Here is a 23977-nt window from a genome sequence, read left to right on the forward strand (position 1 = left end):
CACTGACGCTGACCCCAGATCCCTGTGACCAGGACCCCATGAGATAGGGACTCTCAGCAGTGACACAGAGGTGACCTGGGCAGCAGTGGCCCAGGATGGGAGCAGAAGGAGGCCCCATCTGGAGGGTGTGGACAGAGGGAGAGGTGTCCGTGCTGGCCCCTGAGTCTGGTCCTCACCTGAGGGAGGCCAGGTGGAGGACAGGTGTGAGGTGAGGGTGGGCAGTGACCACTAGTGTGGCTTCTTGAGCTTCTTTCCCTTCTGACTCCCTCTGGGCAGAGGAGGCCATCAAGAGGCTGTGTGTCTGCTCTCCACCCCTCCTGAGGCCACCTGAAATTCAGACTGATGGCTCCTGCGTGGGAGTAGGTGTGTCTGGGTCTGGTATTGACCTGCTGAAGGAATAGCAGAAAGGTCAGGGAGCCTGAACAGCAAAATTGTGAGATCGGAACAGCCTGGTCTGTGTCCCTGCCCAGGTCCCAGCATCTATGGGATGACACCCAACATGGACTAAGGGTGAATGTGGAAGGCACAGTGATGCACATGGTGCGGACAGTTGGGAAAACCTGCTGTCCTCCTCCTCTCCTGTCAGGACCCCAGATCCCCCAGCCATGAGGTCAGGATGTGACTGACACCAGCTGCACCTCCGAGGATGGGCATGTGTTGCCCAAACCAATCAGACGGTCCCCCACGGTCACCACGATGGTATCAGAGAGATGGTGGAGGGATCTGGTCCAGGTGTCCTGAGGCTGGGATTCCTGGTCATGGGTCAGGGAGGGGAGGACTCACTCATTCTGGAGGGTTTGTGTCCAGAAGGGAAGCCTGGAATGGAGGGATATTTTGTCACCATGTGGGGATTCACCCTGGGGAGAACACAGGTCATGGAGAAGGGACATCTCAAATACATCTCAGATTGGGATTCCCCCCTTGTTATCTGGACAGGAAAAGCCCCTGTGACTCCTCTGAACGAGGCTGGGAGGCTGCTGTGGACTTTTCCATCCTGGCAGTGACCTTGGGCCTCCCCAGTCCCCTGTACAGTGAGTGAGAAGGGGGAGGAGAGGAGCCCAGGCCATGGTGAGACACCCCCCACACACAGCTGTGTCCTGAGGACTCAGCAAGGCCTGGAACCCCAAGTCCCTCTTACCCCTCCAGCAGTCCAGGGGTAGAGAGAGACCCTTTGTGGAAACCAGCCACCCCTGGGCTCTCCCAGCTCCACCCTGACCCCTGCCTGGAAAGCTGACCCTGGGAGGGGCTGGTCTGGGCAGGGCTGTTCTGTGGCTCCCCAGGGACCAGTGAGGACACAGCTGCTGGCCCAGTGAGCAGGGGACAGAGGGCTCCAGACCTGGGCCAGGTGGGGCTCCCAGCTGGGACCCACAGCACAGGCCTCAGGGACAGGCCACAGTGCCCTGTTCTGTCCGGGACCCAGACACATCCATGTGTCCTGTCTGCTCCACTGGACACTTTGTCCTCCCCAAAATCATGGAGCTGGGCCGTGTCCCTGCCCCAACACACCTTAGTCTCAGATTCCCACACAGTCCTGGGAGGTCGGGACAGCTGTAGTCACTTCCCATCACAGCTCAGGGAACACCCTGATGCTCAGGACCCCCCCAACCTTCTGAGTGTTCCCAGCTGGCAGGGCCAGACACACTCACCCTCTGACATTGCCCCATGGCCCCTGCTGGACCCACATCCCTTGACAGCCTCAGGACACACACCTGCTGGGGCCCCTGAGGATGCACAGGTGTCCTTGGTTGTGCTGCTCAGCCCACCAGACACAGGTGCTCAGGGAGGAGCAGGGGACACCAGTGGGGCTGTGATTAGAGCTGCAGGAGGCGTGTGACAGTCACACCAGTGAGCACATTGTTCTAATTAATACTTAATTTTAAAAGACAAAAGGTAACTTACAGACCTCATTGCCCCTAGTAGATTTCTGCATTGTACTAAGCAGTTGGCAAACTATCGCCTTCGTTCAGAGAAGTGTCTTCACATAATTTTTAAAGTGGTTCCCTGTTTCCCATTCTCAATGCCACCCCTCTCACCTCAACTATGACGGACATTGAGGATAATTCCTTTCCTTTCTGCCTCTATGAATTTACCCATTATGGATATTTCTTATAAATACAGCCACGCACTATCTGGCTGTTTTTGTTTGGTTCCCTCACTGAGCATTTCTCAACGGGCACCTACGAGCAGCGTGTGTCAGAACGTCACACCTGCTGATGGCCGAGTCACACAACCCCGCATGGGTGATGATCTGGGACGTCTCCATGCACACGGTACAGCAACATGAGCAATTGCCTGCTCTCCTAGTCCCGGCTGCACACTGCATCACAGACTCTGCCTGGGGCTTCTGCAGCGTTAGGTAACACAGGGGCTGACCTCACGGTGCTTAGAACACCATTCGGACACGAGACAATCACGTGTGCTCTGTGCTGTTATTTTCATTATCAGAAGGGAACCAGAACTACAGATATAAAAATATCTAGCCTTGTGTGCAGCTGAATGGCATAGACGTGATTCAGAGTCACGGGCTAAAGGCTGAGGACATGCCCTGCAACTGAGTGGCCTCACCCACGGCTGACGTTGCCTCCATGCAGGGGACATTGATTTGTTAGTGTCTGAAGACATTTTTCTTCTCATCAATGAGGGGAACCTGTGAACAGAAGCTAATGAGTAGAGGCCAGAGATGCTACTAAACATATTACAATGAACAACACGCCCCCGACCACAAAATGCTATTAGTGTTGTGGTTCAGAAACTGTTTTAAATACATCTACTTTACGGGTTGATTGTGAATTTATTATATGATCAGACATCAAGATATGGAAATACAAACTGGTATCTAGAAAAGAAAATAGAGGGAGCTGTGAGCACACACACGCAACTCAGGCATCCAGGAGGGACAGGGAAGAGCTGCACAGCTGATGGGGACAGGTTGAGGGCAGAGCCAGGGCGAGGATGCTCTGGGGGTTCTTGTCTCACTTCCCATGGTCTGGAGAACTGCGTAACTATAGCTGCTATCATAAGACTGGCAGTAGTAGTCGGCCTCGTCCTCAGACTGCAGCCCAGAGAGGGTCAGGGAGGCAGAGTTGGAGGAGCTGTCAATGGAGCCAGAGAACCGATCGGGGACTCCGGAGCGTCTTTTGTTATCCTCGTAGATCACAGTGGTGGGGGCACTGCCCGGGCGCTGCTGATACCAGCGTACATATCTGCTCTCAATGCTGCCGCTGCTGCGGGTGCAGGAGATGGTGACCTTCTGTCCTGGAGACCCTGACACAGAGCTGGGCTGAGTCAGGACAAAGTTGGCCAAAGACCCTGCATAGCGGGAGAGACACAGAGATCAGTGAGAACAGACCAGTCCCTGTTTCCAAAGAGGAGGGAGAGACCATCTTCCCAGGTGACATCCAGAGCCTTCCCTGAGTTCCCTGCGGGCAGCCACTTGTGCAGTGAGCGAGGAGGGTGAGGAGGAGCGGAGCCCAGGCCATGGTGGGGACACCCCAGGCTCTGCTTCCTAACCTGACAGCCAGGACTGACCCCAACAACCCCTCTTTATCTGTCATTCAGAACCTCAAGGAGGGCGGTCTCCATGCAAATTTCTTCCTTTCTGGAAGCTGAAAAAGCCACACCTTAGACTTCACACTAGCTGTGGCTGAGAGATAGAGACACTGTCCCAGGGGGAGGGCTACACCACACAGAGGACTCAGGGACACCTGCAGGTGGGGCAGGGGAGACAGCTGAGGCCCTGGGGAGCCTGAGCAGGAGCTGAGACCACAGCGCCCTCTGCTGGACGCGGGAGGCACAGCGTCCCTGGGAAGGGGCCAGTGCTCAGGGCTCCCGCCCTCCCCACCCCCACCCCTCACAATTCCAGCCACTGTCCCAGGGTCTCTGCTCAGCATCCTGTGCTCCCCGCACTTAAACCTCCAAATCTGTCCAGTTGGTCCAAGGGCCACTACTCTGGTGAAGACATCCTGATTCCCCTTCTGTCCTTGGAGGTGTGACTGTCACAGCAGAGTGGGCTGTGTGGAAGGAAAGGGAGGGGAGGGCTCCGCCTTCTCCAGGAGGGACCTCATGACCGGGGCTGCGAGCCCAGCACGGAAAGGCCTGAGAACGAGGGAGCAGCGCTCTGATCAGGGACCAGATTCCACCGTCAGAGACACCCTGAGAGCAGAAGGACCCTGAGGGCAGGGAGGGGAGGGCCAGGTGCCAGTCAGGGACAGTTTCACCAGAGCCCTTCGCCAGCCAGTGTCATGAAGGCAGCAGGGGGCGTCGGTGGACCAGGTCGGTGCAAAGGGGTCTGGAGAGAGACTCTGCAGGGCTGGCGATCCATGGCTGTCTGGGCGAGGGGAAGGTCAGGGTCGATGTCAGTGTGAGGTTCTCGTGTGAAGGTCAGGCGGGTGTCACGGCTGCCGCCCTAGGACACAGTATGTAGAGCCTGTTTTGGGTCCTGGGATGAAAGTTTGCTTCTTCCAGTGGTGACAACCGGGTAACAGGCAGTGGAGCAGGCGACAATGTGAAAGCAAAGCTCTGCAGTCCCGCGCCGTGGGCTGAGCTGTGTCAAGGGCGCGCTGTGTGTGGACAGTGAGTTGGAGGACGGAGACGGAACCTCGGGGGCCTCCACTGCCTCCGTGGGGACAGAAAGACCCTGAAGCTGCTTTTGTGTTCGAGAAAAATTGTCATTTATTTATGAGAGAAGCTATGCGAGCACGTGTGAAACAGACACTCACGAGGCACGTCCTCTCCTCTGCCCGGCGCCAGCGGAGCTGGGGGACCCGACGCTGTGCTGCGCTCACGCCGGGGTCTGTCGGGGCTCAGGATGGAGAACCTGCTGCCAGCTCGCCACGGCTGGAGGATTTGGGTCCTGGAGGCAGCGTCAGCGTCCTGGTCCCTCTCAGGTCCCTCTGCCAGGTGACTGTGTCACACTTTCCCCTCCAACCTCTGACATCACCCAGATTATCCACCTTGTATTTGACGCTGGTTCATCTTTTGTTTGACAAAGTTGAGGACATAAATCGATAATTTTCATAAAGTTTTGTATGTACCTTGCAGTGTGGGATTATGTGGAGGTGGGAAGGCAGACTTTATCCAATGTCACTTGTTCGTGATTTTGAATGCATGTTACACCTGGATTTGCCATGATTTCCCTATAATTTAATATCTACAAGTTTACTCCGAGATGTCTTCCTGTACTTTAATATCTATATGTTCACTCCAATATATTTATAGATTTATTTATTCATTCATCTGTTCCTGTAATAAATCGCTTTCAATTATGTTTTTACATGTTTTTAGGAAAGATTGAGTATTTACCTTCTGACAGGGTCACAGGCTCCAAATGTGTGTAAGTTTTAAAATAAAGGAAGGACATTTGCAACATGGGTTAATGTCCGGAAAGGCACATATTGTGTCCATAAGTGAGGACGTTTGCAAAGACGAAAGTGCACGGATTTATTCCAGAGTGATTCATGCTCAGAGGAAATGGGACCATGTCAGTGAATGCTCAGGTGTGAAGGTGGCCATGGTCATGTGTGTGTCTGCCCCACCTCCACCCTCCTTGGATGAGGGAGGAGAGAAATAAGGACACTTGGGAAGACACTTGGTATCCCCCATGACATTGATTCCTTCTCTGTGGGAGGGGCACCTTCTCTGTGTGCGTGGATGTCCACTCCCTGTATCTACTCCACAGAGCAGAGCCAGCCTCTGTCTCCTGTCCTGGACAGTCAGTGTGGCACTGAGGTTGCTATGAGACGAGAAGCAAAGACAGAAAAGAGCAGGAGACGCGTTCAGAGGGGCGGGGAGGAATGTGGTCCTGGCAGGGCTGTGTCTGGGGAAACTGACCAAGGAGAGCGGGCTCCGCCAGGGCCCCAGGGGAAGTCAGGACGCTCTTCCTGTGCCTGAGAGTGACAGGTGTGTTAGAGCTGGGAGGAGCTGGTGGATAATCCTGAGGGACAGGAGCTCAGAGTTTTGGGGTCCCCGGGGGAGGCAGAAAAGGCAACATGGGGAGGACCAGGGGAGGGAGGAGCATCCCTGGCCGAGAGGAAGCCACCATGGGATGTGCACAGAGAGCCCTGCCCTCCAGGGGAGCCTCAGGGACCTGCAGAAGGGGATGGAGTGAATGGCTGGGGGTGGGAGGCAGCTACAGGCACAGAGAACCTGTGGGAAGATCGACCTGGTCACAGCACAGTCTGATATCAGTTCAGTGAAGCCTTGGGGCTCACACGCCTCCTTCTGTCACCTACTCTGTGACTTACAATGTGGGAAAGTCCCACGCCCTTCATCCTCTCAGTAACCTAAAGATCCCCTTTCCCTCAAAAGGTCCCTGTCCCCACCTGCCCTCCCTGGTTCTCTGGTCACTCTGGGCAGGGACCTGACTGTGCTGACTGACTTTGCTGCTGCTGCTCAGGTCTTCACAGTGGGAGCAGGTGGCAGCTCAGGAATTGCACACGGGCTGGGGGTGGGGAAGGGGGTCACCTCATTGGTGGTGGGGACAGGAACCTGCCTCTGAGCTGCACTTGCATAGCTCACAGTGTTGTCATGTGGAGTGGATATGACATGTGAATGTCCATGGAGCCCTGTGGGGACACTCAGCACAGCCTCCTGGGCTCCACACTGTTGACAGGGGACACCTGAGTCTGTCCTGTCCTTCTTGGTGGGTGGAGTGACCTCATGCAGATATGACCCTGCCATGCTCCTCTCCACTGTCTGGTGGGACGCTGGCCAGGACAGAGGGTCCCTTTGGGTGGAGAAGGAAGAGATGACCTGAGTCACCCCAACAGACTGAGGAAAGCCCATGCACCCAGTGTCTCCCTGGGGTGGCGCTGTCCCTCCTGCAGGAGAGTCCCACACCCATGGGGTCATCACACCTAGTCCCATAAGAGGAGGCTCAGCCATTTCTCTAGTGAGGACCTAATGGGCTCCTCCTCCTCCTCTCTCTCTCTCTCTCTCTCTCTCATCTCTCTCTCTCACACACACAGACAGACACACACACAGACACACACACACACACACACACACACACACACATATCAGACCCACGGCGCCCCCTGCTGGCCACAGACTCACAACCCTCTGCTCATGCGCACTGCACAGCTGAGCCCTCCTGGCAGATGAAGCTGCTTCTGCACCTTTTCCCACCTGGGGAGAGGTAGTGCCGGTGCTGGAGCCTTTGCTCCCCGGGGGCCCTCGTGTGGCGTCACCATGGACCGCAGGGATCCACGCTTGGCCTTCTGCATCCCCACCCTTGCACTCGCCATGCCCTGCAGGGACACCAGTGACCCCAGGGTGGCAGGTCATGGTGTCTACTCTCAATTAGGCTTTCCACACACTCTGCTCACACCTTCATAATGTCCCTCTTTATTGAATTTGTGTCTGTTGACCTCATTTTGAGTAGGCCGGCCTTTCCTGCAGGACCCCTAATAAACACTCCCAATCATGTTTGCATCACAAATAGAGTAATTTGTCTAAATAAATTAACTGTACCATGTGAGAGTCATAATTGTCAACGCACTTGTTTCCATTGGAAAGATTCTGTGTCCTGAGCAAAGAACAGCTGTCTACATACAGGTGACCAGACTCAGAATGTCCTATAAGCCACGGTGCAGACATCCTCCAAGTGAATGAAGGTTCCATGGAAGGGCTGTGGCCGCTTACAACGGGGCAAAAATGCTTGAGGTTTCCACCATTGATTCTGGCTGTTGACACAGCAGTGAGGGCCCCATGACCTCATGGGATTGTTCTCGGGCTCTGACCAAGATGTCAGCTAGAAAGAGCTAATTTTTCTTGTTTCAAAACAGAGAGATCAGCGACACAGGCTCTGGATTTAGCACACTTGGATAAAAAGGCAACATTTCAATATCATCATGAAGATTCTTTTTTCCTTTGTGAGAATTTAGAAACATTGAATAGAAAATTTATAGTAGAGCCTTTTTGAACCCAAAGGTGCTTCCAAGTAGAGTGTGCATGTATCCTAGTTAGTTTCAAATTTGAAAATTGTCATAGGATGAGTCCCTGAGCAGGCTGACGTTTTCCTCTACTCCCACATCTGTGTCTGTCACTGTGAGAAGCACTGTTGTGCCATATGGCACAGTAATAGTCAGCCTCGTCCTCAGGCTGCAGCCCAGAGATGTGCAGAATCCCTGCATTGGCCGAGGCATCTTTGGAGCCAGAGAAGCGGCTGGGGACCCCGGAGCCCTGGTGCTTATCTGAGTCAGACTTGAACCTCAGGAGATAGCGGGGAGGGCTCCCTGGCTTCTGCTGATACCAGGATATGTGATAGCCACCAACGACAGTGCCACTGCTCAGGGTGCAGGTGAGTCTGGCTGATGCTCCGGGAGACGCAGAGAGGGAGGGCGGCTGGGTCAGCACAGGCTGGGACAGGGAACCTGCAAACACAGACATCCGGGAGTGAGGAATCACGGGCAAAAGTCGAGCTGCTGGGAGAGCTGAGACAGAGGGGCCTCACTCAGGCCCGGGAGCTTCCCCAGGACATGGTGGGCCTGTCCCTACCTGAGAAGTGACAGAGGAACAGGAGGAGGAGAGGGGCCCAGGCCATGGTGGACACAGCCCTCCTGAGGTCCAGCGCTGGAGTGGCTGCCCCAGGTCTCTCTTATCCCTCCACTGGCCTCACAGGGGAGGGGCCGTGGATGCAAATGTCCCCCTAATGCCTACCCCCTCCCAGCCCCATGCACTTGCCCAGGACCTGGGGGCTGGTGGAGGGGGAAGTCTGGCAGGCAGGACCTGGGAGGAGGCAGGTGCTGGGACCTCACCCAGAGAGGACACAGCTGCTGAGTCTGTGTCAGGCTCCACTGTCCCAGCCTTGGGGAGTTTGAGGTGTGGCACAGCTGTGAGTGCCCCTGTGGGGACCCTGAGAAGACCCACAGCGCCATCTGCTGCTCACTGTGCAGACTGCAGTCTCTCAGCGGGAATCATGTGAGTGGAGTCACCTGAGAGCCTGGTCCCTGTCAGTTCACAGCGTCCACAGGCCACACCCTGCTCTGTCCCCCCTACTGAAAACGAAACACTCTGTCCTAAACACTAAACACTGGTGGGAATAAACAGCCTTTGCAGGGAGGACGCCTGGATCGCTAGGTGAGGCCGTGTGGGCAACACGTTGCGTCTGGGGTGAGGAAGCTGCAGGGAGCGGAGGATGCCGAGGGCTCCGGGGGCAAAGGCCCGAGTAGCCCCTTCCATGGTGACCAGGGAAGGAGGTGACTGTGCCCTGGGTCTGAGAGGAGAGTGGGCTCCCGCTGAGGGACAAACGCAGCAGACACTGTGTCTAGACGAGATGCACCGTCTAGAAGACAGAGTAGAACGTGCAAACGTTCAGACGCCACAGTGCGTGGGTGCCGGGGAAGGGCAGAGCCTCTCACCTTCCTGGGCCTCCCATTTCTTGCCCGCTCTGGGCATGTCCGAGCTGCTGCTTCCCCTGCTGCAGACGCTCTTTCCCTTGCCGCCCACCACCGTGCGTGGATGGGACAGCACAGCGGGGGCACAGGACCCTGAAAGATGTGAGACATCTGCTCTCATGGGACTTTGGGGAATGCATCCATCCACTCACAAAATATTTATGAAATGAGTCGTCCACGGAAGCGGAGTTCCAGACTCGGGACTAGTTCAGGGGAAACAGGGAAGGCCACTGTGGGTACAGCAGGGGACGAGAGTGCATGGGGGATGGGGAAGAAGGGAGATGTCCCAGTGGTGGTGACAGGTTTTGCCATGGAGAATGTGAAATTAACGTTATTAGTTTCCCTTAGTCCCCTGGACTTCATGTGGGGACTCATGATATGTTTGGGGCTTCCTAACAGCCGGGGCTCTCTCTCCCTTTCTCTCTTTGCTGCCCCAGCTTTACCAGGGTTTCCAAAGTGACCCTCACCAAGGAGCGTGAAAGTGCTACTTTGTCCTCCTCGTTCAGACATTCTCCATCTAATTCACCTCGTGAAGTGAATGAAAGACGAACATCTCTTCTACGTCTTGGTTGAGAAGTTCATTTCAGTCATCAGCGCTACAGAATTTGCACCTGCTGACTTTTTAATCCTCTCATTTCCAGTGGACAAGGCTGTTTTTATAACGCCAGCTCCGTCTGTTGTTTCAACGTCAGGAGTGCACGGAGGTGCCCCTCCCTGTTCAAAGGAACAGGGGAGCGACTGCTCCTGTCATCCTACCCTTGTTTGATGCTGGCAGGTGAGCAACAAAGACAACCAAGAGCATCAGGCCCCTCAATTTGAGGAATTCAATTTTGAAAAATCAGCATTTGGAAGAAGGTGCCCATTGCAGCCTTCCGTTAATTTGTGTTCAATCATTTACCCCAGGAACGTTGATAAAACATAACAAATGTGCAGAATTCCTGTAGGATGTTTATATTTGAGTCATGGATTAGAATTAAAGGTCAGGAGCATTACACAGTCCACTGGAATGATACCGGGGGCAGTGGGGGGGGAAGTCCTTCGAGGTCCCTTCCCATTTCACTAAAGGCAGACACCAAGGCCTAACCCCTCCCCACACACATCATCACTCCCCTCTCTGCAAGTATTCAGTGGCTACAGCTTCATGCCTAATACTCCAAAATGTAGCAGCTTAAAACTGCAATCGGGCCTGGTCCCATAAGTTCTCTGTGTCAGGAGTTTGGGAGCAGCTTAGCAGGGTGGCTCTGGCTCAGATTTGCTCAGGAGGTGACAGCAGGACCTCAGTGGGGGCTACAGGCATAGGAAGGCTCAACTGGGGCTGGAGAATCGACTTTCACATGTTCTGGGTCACAGGGCGGGTGGCAGGAGGATGCAGTTCCTTGACACCCGCATCTCTCCCTGGGGCTCCCTGAGAGTCCCCTTGACAGGGCAACTGGCTTTTCCCGGAGAAGTGATCAGAGAAATTGGGATGCAAGGAACAAAGGCTATCATGTCCTGGCATGAGCAATCAGACTTGCTCATCCCTCAGTACCCTAGGAGTCACAGGAGGGATCCCTACTCAACATTCACAAAGGCAGGAGTACACAGAGCCAGAGGTCATTAACAGCACGTTGAGGACCAGCTGCAATTCGTGGTAAATTCTCAGAAAAAGAGATCTTAGGTTCAAAAGGTCTGATGTTGACACAGAGTGGAGCAAACCCGACAGGCAGCAGGAGAGATAGAAATCCCACCTGTCCCCGCAGTGCAGTTGTCTGATGGGCAGCGACTTGGGATCCTTCTGAGCCTGCACGTCCAGCTCTCCCTTTTCCTCCTTTCATTATCATCATGCCCAGATTTTCACCCTCAGTGCACACAAATTACACAGTAGAGTTGGGTCCAAAGGCACCATGGCTCACAGGATACAGGAGGGTATCTCGGGAGTATTTCTAGCAAATGCACAACCTTCATTACTGACCCCCTTGCAAAGTGTGCTGGGCCAATAGCTGCCTCCTGTCACTGACTGCAGGGAAGGGACATGCAGTGAGGGGTGTCAGTCCTGGGTTCGGGAGGGACAGCCAGGCAGGAGTCGGCATAGACACCTGTACGTGTTACCTCCAGACTCCAGCAGGAGAGGAGCCAGGTGGTGGGGGAGTAGCTGTCCTGTTCCCGCGCCCCACTGTGCATGCGAGAATGCTATGAAGGTGACACTCTGTTGAAAATCACAGGGGTGCATAGAATGGCAGCCAGGGTAGCACAGTGATTTAGCTGTGGGCCTTGTCTGCTGGGATAATTCACCCTGTGAGCACCATGAAGTGTACAGCTCTTTGCTAAGATGTCACATCTGTTCATCGTTTGAACTTCATCACCGGTGGGCAGGGCACCTGCAATCTTTGCAGGATGGGGAGTGAAATGAGGCTCTCAGAGGTCGGGGGTAAAATCACAGAGCTAAGGAGTGTTAGGTCGGTCCCCACGTCCCCAGTGTGGGCCTCAGGTGACTGAGCATCCGCAGTTTGCATCTAGAGACAGCAGAGTGAGGGATGGACACCTGCATCCCCACAAAGGACAGGAGCCTCTGATGTGTCCATCCCTCATGTGGGGGCCTGGCCCACATCCTGGGTGAGGAGGGATCTGGAGGGAAGGCAGTGGATGGCGGTCACATTTGAGTCTCCAGAGAAAGAGGGAACAAGCAGGTAATTGGCAGAATAAGCTGTTAATTTCAAAATTATCAGGCCCTGGTTTCATTCTGTTTAAGACTTCCTTCCTCACTTTATACCTTTCTTTGAAAAAATTTGCTTGAGGTCGCAAGAATAAACCAGGTTGCATGTTCAGTACTTTGATTGGAAATCTTAGCTAAATATCCAAGTTCATGGCTTGCTGGTTCTGCTTTCCACAAAACTACACCATACAATAAAGCTTGGCTTCCTTCCACTCTGTAACAATGATCCCCTTTTGGCCAGTCTCCATAAATGCTTTCCTTGGTTCCTCCTGAGCTCTCACCAGTACACCAGGAACACCTTTAGCAGCTGTATTTCCACCACCAGTCTGTTGATGTGGCACTGGGTGCTCCCTGAGACCATACAGCTGTCCTCTGTCATGCTCCTCACTTCCTACTGAGTCCACATTTCTACTAACAGCAGTTCAAACAAGCTTGGCTTTTCCACCAGGTTTCCCAAAATTCTCCCAAACTCTACCTCTTACCTAGTTCCAAAACGCTTGCAGATTTTTGGGTATATTTTAGAGCAGCAATCCTCTTTCATACATTTCCAGACGTTTCCTTTTGCCACTGTGACAAATTGCCACAAAGTGTGTGCCTTAGGAATATCAATCTATCCATCTATCTGTCCATCTATCTATCTGTCCATCTATCTATCTGCCTATCTATCTGTCTATGCGTGTTTAGTGGACGTGGAGGAGGACATGGAGATGACTGCAGGGCAGTGTTGAGCTGGATGGTCCAGGACAGAGCATGGGGCTTGGTCAGCACCTGAGGACCAGGCGCTTCATCCTCTAGAGATTTGGGGCTATTCATATCTAGATGTAGATAGACCTAGGTAGATAGCTCCGTATTTTGTAAGAATAAACAAAAGAAAGAGAAAGAGAGAGGTAGGATGCCAGGCTTCTGTTCAGACAGCTTTCACAGAGTAGAGAGTGGACTTGGGTTCGGTGTCACATGAGGAGTGACAGTGTAGGTCGGATGGCACAGGGCAGCTGTGGGAAACCAGAGGATGGAACTGAGGATGTGCAGGATTCCCATCCCCGGCTCCAGCGGCCAGCTACGTTTGCCGTGTGCTGGAAAGACAGGGTCAAATGCAACTGTAAAGCTTACAATTGCTGTAACTGAGAAGGTGGACCCAACATAAAAGCAGACAAGGCATAATATGAGGGTGAGTGCTTGAGGGGATGACAGATAAGCCTTCCCGTCTGGAGACGCAGATGGTGTGTGCTGCAATGACGCTGTACTGTGTTTACCAAACCTCGTAAAGAGCAGACGGCTGGCCAACCTCCCTTGACTTGAATAAAGCATTGTTTCAAGGAGTAGATGCAAGACGGTCACATGTACAGTGACAGTGCATTCTGACAGGTGATTGACCAAATAAATATTTACCTGAAACGTGTCTTGTTCAATTAGATGCCAACAACAAGGGCGATTTGATTGGAAAAAAATAAAATGAAATAGAAACATACAACTTTCCTTTCATCTAATATTTTAAATTGAAATAAAAACAACTTAAAATTAAACTGCATTCATATCCACCACTGGCTAAGCAAGATCTAAATACAAATAAGTCTTTCGAAAAATTATAATTTTTGTGCAAAAGGATCATCACCTCTTTTATATGTTTAGCAACAAAGTGAAGGATGAATTTGACATGACCAACACCCTGCTATTTCGAGGTCATTCACCTCGAATGTGTTTAATTAACCTGTGTTTAATTAACACAAGGTCAGTGATATTAATATGTTCACTGAGCTGCAAAACATTTTCACAGTGATTAATTTAATGCATAACTGACATCACTACGGAAACAAATTGTATTTCTCTCTTTTACATGGTATGTATTAATCTAAATTTTAATATATAACATACTAAATCAGTTTGTGATAACAGGCGGGAGTGTGTCAATTGGGATTAAGAGGGGTACACATTTTTGTGTTACGCGAGTCTAGTAGACATGCAAAACTGCCATGTGGAGTTGGCATCCGAATTGAGAATAAAGGTTTTTACCGCTCCATTTGAATTTGCACACTGACGGCTGACAAAATGTGTACATTGGATCCCTTACAGTTATATTTTCGTTCTACTTTGTTTCTCCCATGGAAGTGAGCCCTTGTCCTTAGGAAGTATTGCATTTCGCAGCGTGTGAGGGACAAGGCCACCCTGGTATTGTCCCTGCCGTGGGTGCAGGAAGGAGGAGATGGAGTCTCATTGGGGACAAAGTGGATTCTCAGAGCCGGAAGGACGCCCTGTGAGAAGGACGACAGGGCTGCTCACTGGCTAAATAGACAGATTCCGTACATTAGGCTGCCCTCTGGGTGAGGCTGGAATTTAGTTACAAGTGTATGTTGGCAGAGGAAATTCCTCTAGAATTACGTCTGTGGTGTAATTGTGCTGGTTGAACAATTATTTTAGCTATTCTATGATCGTTTAGAATCTTCAAAATTATTTGGTAAAATACCTAGCAAATATGTCTGATTTGCTTAAATAACAGTAGTGTGGATACATTATAACACAAACTAAGTAAGACTAACAGGCAGATTTTGTTCCACTTCCCCATATGTGTGTGTCACTGTGAGAAGCACCGCTGTGCCCAGTCACACAGTAATAGTCAGCCTCGTCCTCAGGCTGCAGCCCAGAGATGTGCAGAATCCCTGCATTGGCTGAGGCATCTTTGGAGCCAGAGAAGCGGCTGGGGCCCCCGGAGCCCTGGTGTTTATCTGAGTCTGAATAGTAGCTCAGGAGGTACCGGGGAGGGCTCCCTGGCTTCTGCTGGTGCCAGTTTATCCAGTAGTTACCAACACTGAAGCCACTGCTTAGGGTGCAGGTGAGTCTGGCCGATGATCCCAGGGATGCAGAGAGGGAGGGCGGCTGGGTCAGCACAGGCTGGGACAGGGAACCTGCAAAGAGAGACACTGGTGGGTGCTGGGGCAGAATCCAGGGTGAAGTTCTTCATGGGTCTTAGACAAAGGGGATACACAGGATGGAACCTGAGACTCAGTTTATAAGGCCTGTCCCCACCTGTGCAGTGAGAGACGAGCACGAGGAGGAGAGGAGCCCAGGCCATGGTGGACACAGACCCTGGTCCCCACAGTGGGGCTGGGCTGCCCCAGGCCTCCTTTTGTGCCCACCCTCTGCAGAGGAGGGGCTGCTCATGCAAATGTGTTTCCATCCAGGGACCGCCCAGCCCCTCCCTGAGCCCTGGGCTGGAGCTCAGCTCTCCCTGCACACTGAGGAGGAGGCAGCTTTGCTTTGCCCCTTGGGGGAGCCCTGGGAGGAAGCACCTGCTGAGACCACACAAAGTGTCCTGCTCAGGGGACTGTGCCAGGCCAGAGAGGACACAGCTTCTGAGTCCCCACCAGGGAGCACAGGGCCCAGCCCTGAGGCCCAGGCTCCTTGGAGTGAATGGTCCTCACTGAGCAGCTGTGTAGGGACCACAGGGCTGTCCCCCAGCGCCCCCTGCTGGTCACAGGCACGCACCTCCCCATGGCCCAGAGACCTGAGGGCCCAGCTGGTCTCTGCAGCTCCCCAGTCACTGTCTCTGGTCACACAGCCATGGGCTGACTCCCTGGTGGAGTGACCCCAACACACTGTGAGTGATCACTGGGGTTTATGACTCCCAGAAGGAGCCCTGGACTATGAGGGGTGCAATCATGTGCATATATAACTTTTTTAGGTACCAGCCCCCCATAATTTTCTATATTCTATAGAAACCTAAATGTCCTTCATGTGCCATCATTGTAGGCACCACAGATGCTGGAACATTGAGCTGATGGGAGCGGCAGGGACAGGCTGTGCTGGGGAGTGGGATGGAAGAACAACGTTCCAGGAATTGGCTTAGTGATGGGTTTAAAATTCAGCAAGTCAAAAAACATTTTGAAACTCACACAATGAGGTTACTGACTAGATATAATTTATGGAAAATTAATAGTTTGGTAGAAATAACATTTGCTTGTTCACAGTCTAACACATTTCTTAAGTTTTTGAAGTGAGTTTTAACTTTCTAAATTTGTATTTTTCTGATTATCTGTGTCTCATATTTCTTATTAGTATTTTGTTTTAGAGAGAATGCAATGTGTTTCTTCGTTTTATTTCTCTATTATTTTATTTCTGTGTATTACAGGGGTACAAATGTTTAGGTTATATATATTCTCTTTGCCTGGCCTTAGTCAGAGCTGCAAGTGTCTCCCTCCCCCAGAGGGTGTGAACTGCACCCATTAGGTGTGAATATACCCATCCCCCACTGCCTCCCACCTGCACAACACCCGGTGATTGTTAGTACTACATGTGCACATAAGTATTGATCAATTATACACAGGTTGATGGTGAGTACACGTGCTGCTTCTTTGGCCATTTTTATGATACTTAGTAGAATGGGCTCCATCTCTATCCATTCTAAACATAATTTCCCTATTTTTATTTTCTTACTCACATTTGTTATAGTTTACTATGAAGATAAGTGTGACATTTTAATGTTTCCGCAGGAACGTTGACACCTGGACAAATGAATGCAGACACCATCCCTTCCACTCCGTATCCCAGATGCAAATCTGCTTAACTGTGCAAATGGTGTCCAAACTCCTAGATTCTGAGTTTCTTTTGGTAAATAACTATGACCAGGATCCTCTGATTCCCTCGGGCCTCTCTCCTCAAGACACCAGGAGAGACCCTTTGCACTCAGGTCAGGCAGGTCACGCCCTGGATTTACTCCATCAGTGACTCCCCAGGGCTGTTTGCATAAAACCCACAGTCCTCACCCCCTCAGCCCCTTCCTGGTCTGGCCCCGCCCACCCCACAGCCCCCCTGGCATCCCCTCCCCTGGCTCTGGGGCTCCAGCCACGCCCACTACTCTGTCCTGGGACACCCTGAGCTCCTGAACCTGCCCTGGCTGCAGCCAGCTCCTGCTCTGTCTGTGGGAGAGACAGGCTCCAGCTGGAGGTGAGGGTGGAAGTGACATTTTGAAATAGTCTTATATATGTTATATGCACCATGCACAATTTTATGAATTTTTACTTTATATTTAGTGATATCATGCATTGTCATCTGGATGGATTTCACCTTCTGTTGCATGTTTGTTTTACTAGTGGGAATTGGAGAGCAATGTTAGTATTTTTTACTACTTGTAAATTTTTTGTGTTTTGGTTTAAACTTTTCAGAGACTGTATGGGCATTGTGGGCAAAAGTGGGACAGAGTCCATCAGAGGTGGCCCGTGTGGACTCCTGGTCCAGGAGAGCGTGTCACCTGCTCTGGGGCAGAGCACAGACAGGATCTCTCCGGGACGATGGCTCAGAGGAGGGGCACTTGCTCGGGATGCTGGGTGTGACTAGGAGGTCACCAAGGGGGAAATGGGGTTCACAGAGGGAACACAGACTGTGGGGATGCTCAGCCCTTTCCAGAGCAAGGCTCAGAGAGGGGATGGCAGACACTGGTGTGGGGGCAGAGGGGTGGGGGTGGGGCTGAGGCATCCAGTGGGGACAAGGCCCAGGGCCATGAGGCTGATTCTCCTTCATTTAAGGGGAGATGTTACCCACAGCTGCGCCTGTCCTCAGTTACCCTAGTAGAGACTCAGCTCTAGGACAGGAATTTTAGGGGACCCTGAAGCTCAGACCTGGCAGGAAACATTCCTGGGAGGCCGGACGGAGATGACAGCAGAGGAAATAGGGAAGGGGTGGAATGGCATGTGCCTCTGAGGTGGGACATGGGGACAGAAGACTGAAGCCCAGGCTGTGGGAGAGGAGGTGACAGCCCAGAGCATGCAGTGGGGGAGGGTGACTCCAGAGAGGCCATGATGCTACAGCTGAAGCAGGGAAGGCCACAGGGAAGAGCAGTTCTGAGGGCCACAGTAGGGCTGGTTGTGCAGTTGTCACCCGGAGTGACAATGTGGAAAGAGGTCGGCACAATTTAGAGATATTCAGGGCCAAGGAACTCATTTACTTCTTCATAGGAATAATGGGGGTGTTGAAATAATCATCTAGCAGGGAAGTTAGGCTGAGTTATTCATTCATTCATTCTTTAAGAGAGTATTCAGTTGGGGGGATGGTTCCATCATGGCGTCAATGCAGAAATGACTACAAAAGGAACTGTTGGCTTTACAAAATGACCCACCTCCTGGGATGACTTTCAATGAAAAGAGTGTTCAAAATTCAATTACACAGTGAATTGTAGACATGGAAGGTGCACCAGGTACCTTATATGAAAGGGAAAAATTTCAACTTCTGTTTAAGTTTAGGAGTCGATATCCTTTTGACTCTCCTCAGGTCATGTTTACTGGTGAAAATATTCCTGTTCATCCTCATGTTTATAGCAATGGTCATATCTGTTTATCCATTCTAACAGAAGACTGGTCCCCAGCGCTCTCAGTCCAGTCAGTTTGTCTTAGCATTATTAGCATACTGTCCAGCTGCAAAGAAAAGAGACGACCACCAGATAATTCTTTTTATGTGCGAACATGTAACAAGAATCCAAAGAAAACAAAATGGTGGTATCATGATGATACTTGTTGATGCCACTGTTATCATCCTCCTAGCAGAAGATAGTCCTACTGGGAAAATGAGCACTTTGATCATTCAGTCTTTGAACTTTAACCTTTGACTGGAAGTGACCTCTAGGCAATGAAGACTACTTCCTTTTACTGCATTTTTACTCGTGTGCATCCTGGGCGCATGTTGATCGCTGGTTCAGTCCAGGCAACTGACATGCTTTTGTTAGTCATACAGTATTAATGCAGGTGTCAGGAAATGTCAAATATAATTCCATTTTTAATTTTTATTTTTTTAAGCTTTCGGAAAAGTTCCAGGTCCTCATGTATTGTGCAATAACAATGACTTCCTTGGCGGTTTGGGGACGTTCATTGCCGGCAATGGACGTTGCAATAGGAAAAGTTTTCATTAACTCCTGCCACTCAACGATTCATGCATGATAGGGCCTATGAAATGAATTTATCGGTTACAGTGGGATTCTAAATAAAGTGAGGGGTCCAACATTACTTTGAAAGTCACCCCAGCTGTTTATATTTGGATTCTATGCACTGTGATCCTACGGTTAATGTGATGAGGCGCAGTAATCAGTATAGCTCTGTGAGCCACAGTGCAGCCATCTTGTGTACGGACTCACTGTTGTATAAAGTTAAAAAATACATAAATAACAGAAAAAAAATTTATACAGTGATTAACTTGTAAGTGATTGTTTAAAATCATTAGGTGTATAGTTACATTGTACTACACTTGGCAGTTCCTTGGAAAAATGTTCCTTGGATGTTCCTCAAGGAAATGTTCCTTGATCTAACGGATGCTATTTGCTTCTGTAAGTTTGCTTGCTTATGAATTATTGTAATCAACATGTTTTTAGCCGTATGTGTATTGCTAGTATTGTTAGTGGTGAAGGTATATAACCCCTGCTCACTTTAATATCGGGGCCATTCTCTGTCTCTGGACTTTCCCAGAACAGGGGGTGGTCGCTGGCCAGCTAATAAAGACTCCTAATTTGGCTCAATTCGGTCTTTAGGTGGTCATTTCTCACATCTTAGGCTATAACAGTTAACAGCATGAATTAACATGCGTCTTTAAAGGACTGTAATGAAAGATCATTGCATATTTATTTAATTGTTTATATCTGCTGTCAAATTGTTTTGACATGGAGGGTTTTCAAGTAACATTGGCAGAGAGGTACAATATGTTATCCCTATGGTGAAAATAAATTCATTTGTTGTATACAGTTCCTCAATCTCTGAAGTAAAGGTATGAATAATATAGGGTATGAATGATTTAATCGAGGCTTTATTTTGGAAGTAAGAAAAATGGCGGTAATGATTAAATTGCTGCAGTCCCTAATTTGGGCTTGTTATTTGTACATTAAAGATTTTTTTCCAAGTAGATTACACTCTGTTACTTCCTGCTAGCCATCAGCATGAGCCCTACTGCTTAAACACTATTTCATTTATTTATGTTTGGAAAATCCATAAACATTTTTGTTTGCAATCTTGTTTCTTTTGTTATGTTTTAAGTCAAGTTTGAATGTTACGCTACTTTTATTGAAAAACTTTGTCAAGTTTTTTCTTGTAAATTTTCTTTACTTGTAAGTATCATCTTGTCCTTTAATCCTGTACCCTAAAATAAGAAATACATTTTTGACAGAGGTTTAATGTTTAAAAAAAAAAAAACAGAGAGAGAGAGAGTATTCAAGGAAGGCCGGCCATGTATTAGGTGCTGGGAATGGAACAGGAGTTTAGGGACAGGACCCAGGTCACTGGAGCAGGAGGAGCCAGCTCTTGAGTAGGATAAGGATGGCTCCAGAGGACACCTCAGGCCTGAAGACTTCAGTTTGACTTAAGAATAGTTGACTGCTGTGAGTCAGGTCTTCCACCGACCCCTCCCCCTGGCATACATGCAGCTTGTGTAGACAGGGTACCCAGTGGCTTCAGGGCCTGTGGGTGCCCAAGGCTCCCAATCCCAGGACACCTCAGGTTTGACCTTGCATGGAGTGTGGTTAGTGATGCTGACACCGTGTGAGCACAGAGAGAAGTTACTGCAGTCACGTCCCAACCCAAGTCCCGGTTCCCAGTGGAACACCCCCTGCTGAGGCCTCAGGGGACACTCACTGGAACCCCTGTGTGTCCCCCGTGGTGAGTGACAGAGTGCCATGCTCAGGAGCAGGCTCTAGAACAGGCCTGGAGCCCTGAAGCTGCAGAGCCCAGCGTAGGTGGAGTCTGCAAGATGCTTTATCTTCTGGGCCTGGGATGGAGGTTTCACCTCACTCTGCCCATTCCACTGTGTGTGGGAGGAGCTCTGCTCTTGAACACACATGTTCTGCTTCATGGAGGGGAGCAGGCTGAGTGTGGGACTCAACACGGCCCCAGTCCCAAGTGGCATGAAGTCAGTGACTCAAGAAGGGCCTCAGACCTTCTGCTGCTCCTGTGTGACTGGAAGCAGGATGGCGTTTGCATAGATCCCCAACACCACCAGCCACTAGGGAAATGCAGTCAAGTCTAGAGAGATAGACCAGTGCAGACCCACTGGGGTGGCTATAAACAAAATGACAGGTAATGACAAATGTTGATGAGAATGTGGAGAAATTAGAACTCTTATATATTATTCATGGAAATGTAAAGTGGTGCAACCCCTTTGGAAAGCACTTAGATATTTCCTCAAAAACAGTAATTATATCACTATGAATGTCCACTCCTAACAAATCCAACAAAAATACATAATTCCACAGGGAAATCTGAAACTTGTATACCAATGATTACAGCAGCGTTACTCATAAAATCAAAAGTCTTAAGCAAACTAAATGTCCAACAATTCATCAATGATTTAACAACCTGCAGTACATACATACAGTAGAGTACTTTTTGTCAATAAAAATGAATGAAGTATTGAATTATGTGTTGATATATTTCATGTATGAAAATTAACCTAATAAACATTTGCATGCATTAATATCCTAAGGTATGTAGAAAACAAAAATTGGATTTACAAGCCAAAATTATAGTAATACTAGTTACTAGACTAATAATTGTTTATTTGTAGAGTGTTGAAAATATTCCTAATTCATGTTACAGTGATGGATGCACAATTCAATAAATACTAAAGAAAATTTGAAGTGTATATTTTAAATGGGAGCAATTTACGACATACACATTATAATATATCTTAATAAATATGTTTCAAAACACAATATGAAAACGGGCAAGGTCACTGGCTTTGGAAGGTCCCTGACCATTTAAAGCAGGTCTGTGCTCTGAGAGGTAGATCTTCAGATGTGAATGCCCGGGGCTTGGCCACAATCGATCCTTTGCCTGGTGCTTGTCACAGGCAGTCATGACAGTGATCACAAAAAAACCAGGGGCAGGTTTTTGTCTCAGTTCTCCCTGTGTCTGCAGCACTGTGGGACCATCCAGGCTACTGTCCCAGGCTGAACAGTAATAATCAGCCTCGTCGTCAGCCTGGAGCCCCGTGATGGTCAGGGAGCCGGAGATGCCAGACTTGGAGCCAGAGAACCGGGCAGGGACTCCCGAGGGTCTCTTGCTATTATCATAGATGAGGCGTTTGGGGGCCGTTCCTGGGAGCTGCTGGTACCAGTGCACATTCCAACTTCCGATGTTGCTGCTGCTGCCTGTGCAGGAGATGGTGACCGTCTGCCCCGGGGTTCCAGACACCGAGGGCGGCTGAGTCAGCGGAGACTGGGCCCAGGACCCTGGAAGGGGGAGAGACACAGACAGGGTGATTCTCGGTCTGGGGACAAGAGCAGAGAGCAGGGTCCCATGGTGTTCCCAGGGCCCTTCCCCTGCCCGAGTCAGGTCACCTGTGCAGTGAGCCAGGAGGGTGAGGAGGAGAGGGGCCCAGGCCATGGTGGAGACTGTCCCGAGTGCTGCCTTCTGTGCCCGCAGCTGAAGCAGCTTCCCCAGGTCTGTCCTCCTCTTCATACCCTGAGAGGGGAGGCTCCCTCCATGCAAATGAGCCCCAGCTTTCTGCCCCCACCCTGGGCCCTGGTCAGGCCCCTGTGCCTGAGGGTGTCAGGGGTGGGCAGGGGCGGGGCTGTGTGGTCCCAGGGGGTGCGGAGGTCACAGCTGTGCCCTGAGCAGAGGCCACCAGGCAGGGCAGGTGGCTGGTCCCAGCTCTGATCACCCCACAGCTCTCAGGAGCAGGCCCCGAGCACTCCCTGGTGTCTAGGCCAGACACACCATAGTGTGACATGGTGACCAGAGTGTCCCAGAGCCAGCCCTGTACTCTCCCCACTGCCCTGTCCACAGCCCTAATCTCATATGACACTGACTTGTGAGAGCCGTTAGGAACGACCCTTCAATACACGAGGCTAGGAGAAAACAGGGTTTGTACTGAATGATGAGCGCTGTCAATCTTCTTAAAAATGAATACATTCTAAAAGTTTCTCACCAAAAAGAATATGCAGTATATATTATTTTGTCATAAAAAGAATAAAGCTTAGCAGAAAAGATAATTCAAACTACTTAAGCCACAAAACAAGAAACAAGAGTTTGTGTCTGACTAGACTCTCGGGCAAGTATTGTATGTGCCCGAGCCTGGCGTGTGTGTGTGTGTGTGTGTGTGTGTGTGGTGTGTGTGTGTGTGTGTGTGTGTGTGCCAGTGTGCGTGGGGTGTGGAGTTACTGGGGAACACCAGGACCGTCAGCTTGGCCTCTGTGCCAGTGAACGTGTCACAATGTGATTCTAGTACTGTGAGATTTTAAATGCACCAAGATTTATATTTCTAAAAAAAACAGTGAATATATAGTCACCTAAATAACACAGGTCTGTAAGTTTTTGTGAAAGAAAATCTACAGTGCATTTTAATTTTGCTTTTATAAGCATAACTTATTTTAATTATTGTTTTAAATAATGTTTGTTTTTTACCTTGCAGTGTTTAAATTTTTCTGTTATTACGTTATAGACACTAATCTGAGCAACTGTGCCGTGATCTGTGCTGTGCCAGTACCGTCTCCTCTCTGATGGTGCCGTGACCGTCACAGTGAATTGTGATTCCCTTTTTCTCCCACCTGAATGAGCAGGGACTCACCCAGGCTGGGCAGTGTCTCTTGTAGAGAGGACAAGGCAGCCCGTGTCCCCTCCCTGCCCCTGAACTTTCTCCCTGGGGGCTGTCCCCAAGCCTCAGGCTGAGGACAGAGAGAGGAGCAGGGCCACAGCTGAGTCCCCAGGTCAGCCCCACTGTGTCTGGGCACAGTGTGTGCGGTGTGGCGAGAGGCGGGGCTGCGTTTGGTAAATAGATATCGGGCACCTGCCTTGTGTTGGGTGCTTTTCAGCGCTGGGTGTGTCACTGTGCAGTGAACAGCCTTGTCCCTCCTCAGGGAGCTGCCCCTGATGGAATGACAAGGTGTGATGCTCACGGGGGCCTCCCTTCCTCATGTCACCACAGCAGG

At 50.5% G+C, this 23977-nt stretch overlaps 1 pseudogene and 1 gene segment (V, D, J or C); one reads left to right on the forward strand and one right to left on the reverse strand.

Moving 5' to 3' along the window:
* The first annotated feature begins 18123 nt into the window (after nt 1–18123).
* On the forward strand, nt 18124–18591 carry LOC138401829 (ubiquitin-conjugating enzyme E2 W-like; annotated as a pseudogene).
* A 2388-nt stretch (nt 18592–20979) lies between these two features.
* On the reverse strand, nt 20980–22433 carry LOC138401650 (immunoglobulin lambda variable 1-40-like). The segment is given in 3 exon segments: nt 20980–21051; nt 21882–22279; nt 22388–22433. Coding segments are annotated over 3 exon segments (516 nt in total).
* Between the last annotated feature and the right edge of the window lie 1544 nt (nt 22434–23977).

This window comes from Eulemur rufifrons, chromosome 21 (genome assembly GCF_041146395.1).
Source record: "Eulemur rufifrons isolate Redbay chromosome 21, OSU_ERuf_1, whole genome shotgun sequence".
Lineage (NCBI taxonomy): Eukaryota > Metazoa > Chordata > Mammalia > Primates > Lemuridae > Eulemur > Eulemur rufifrons.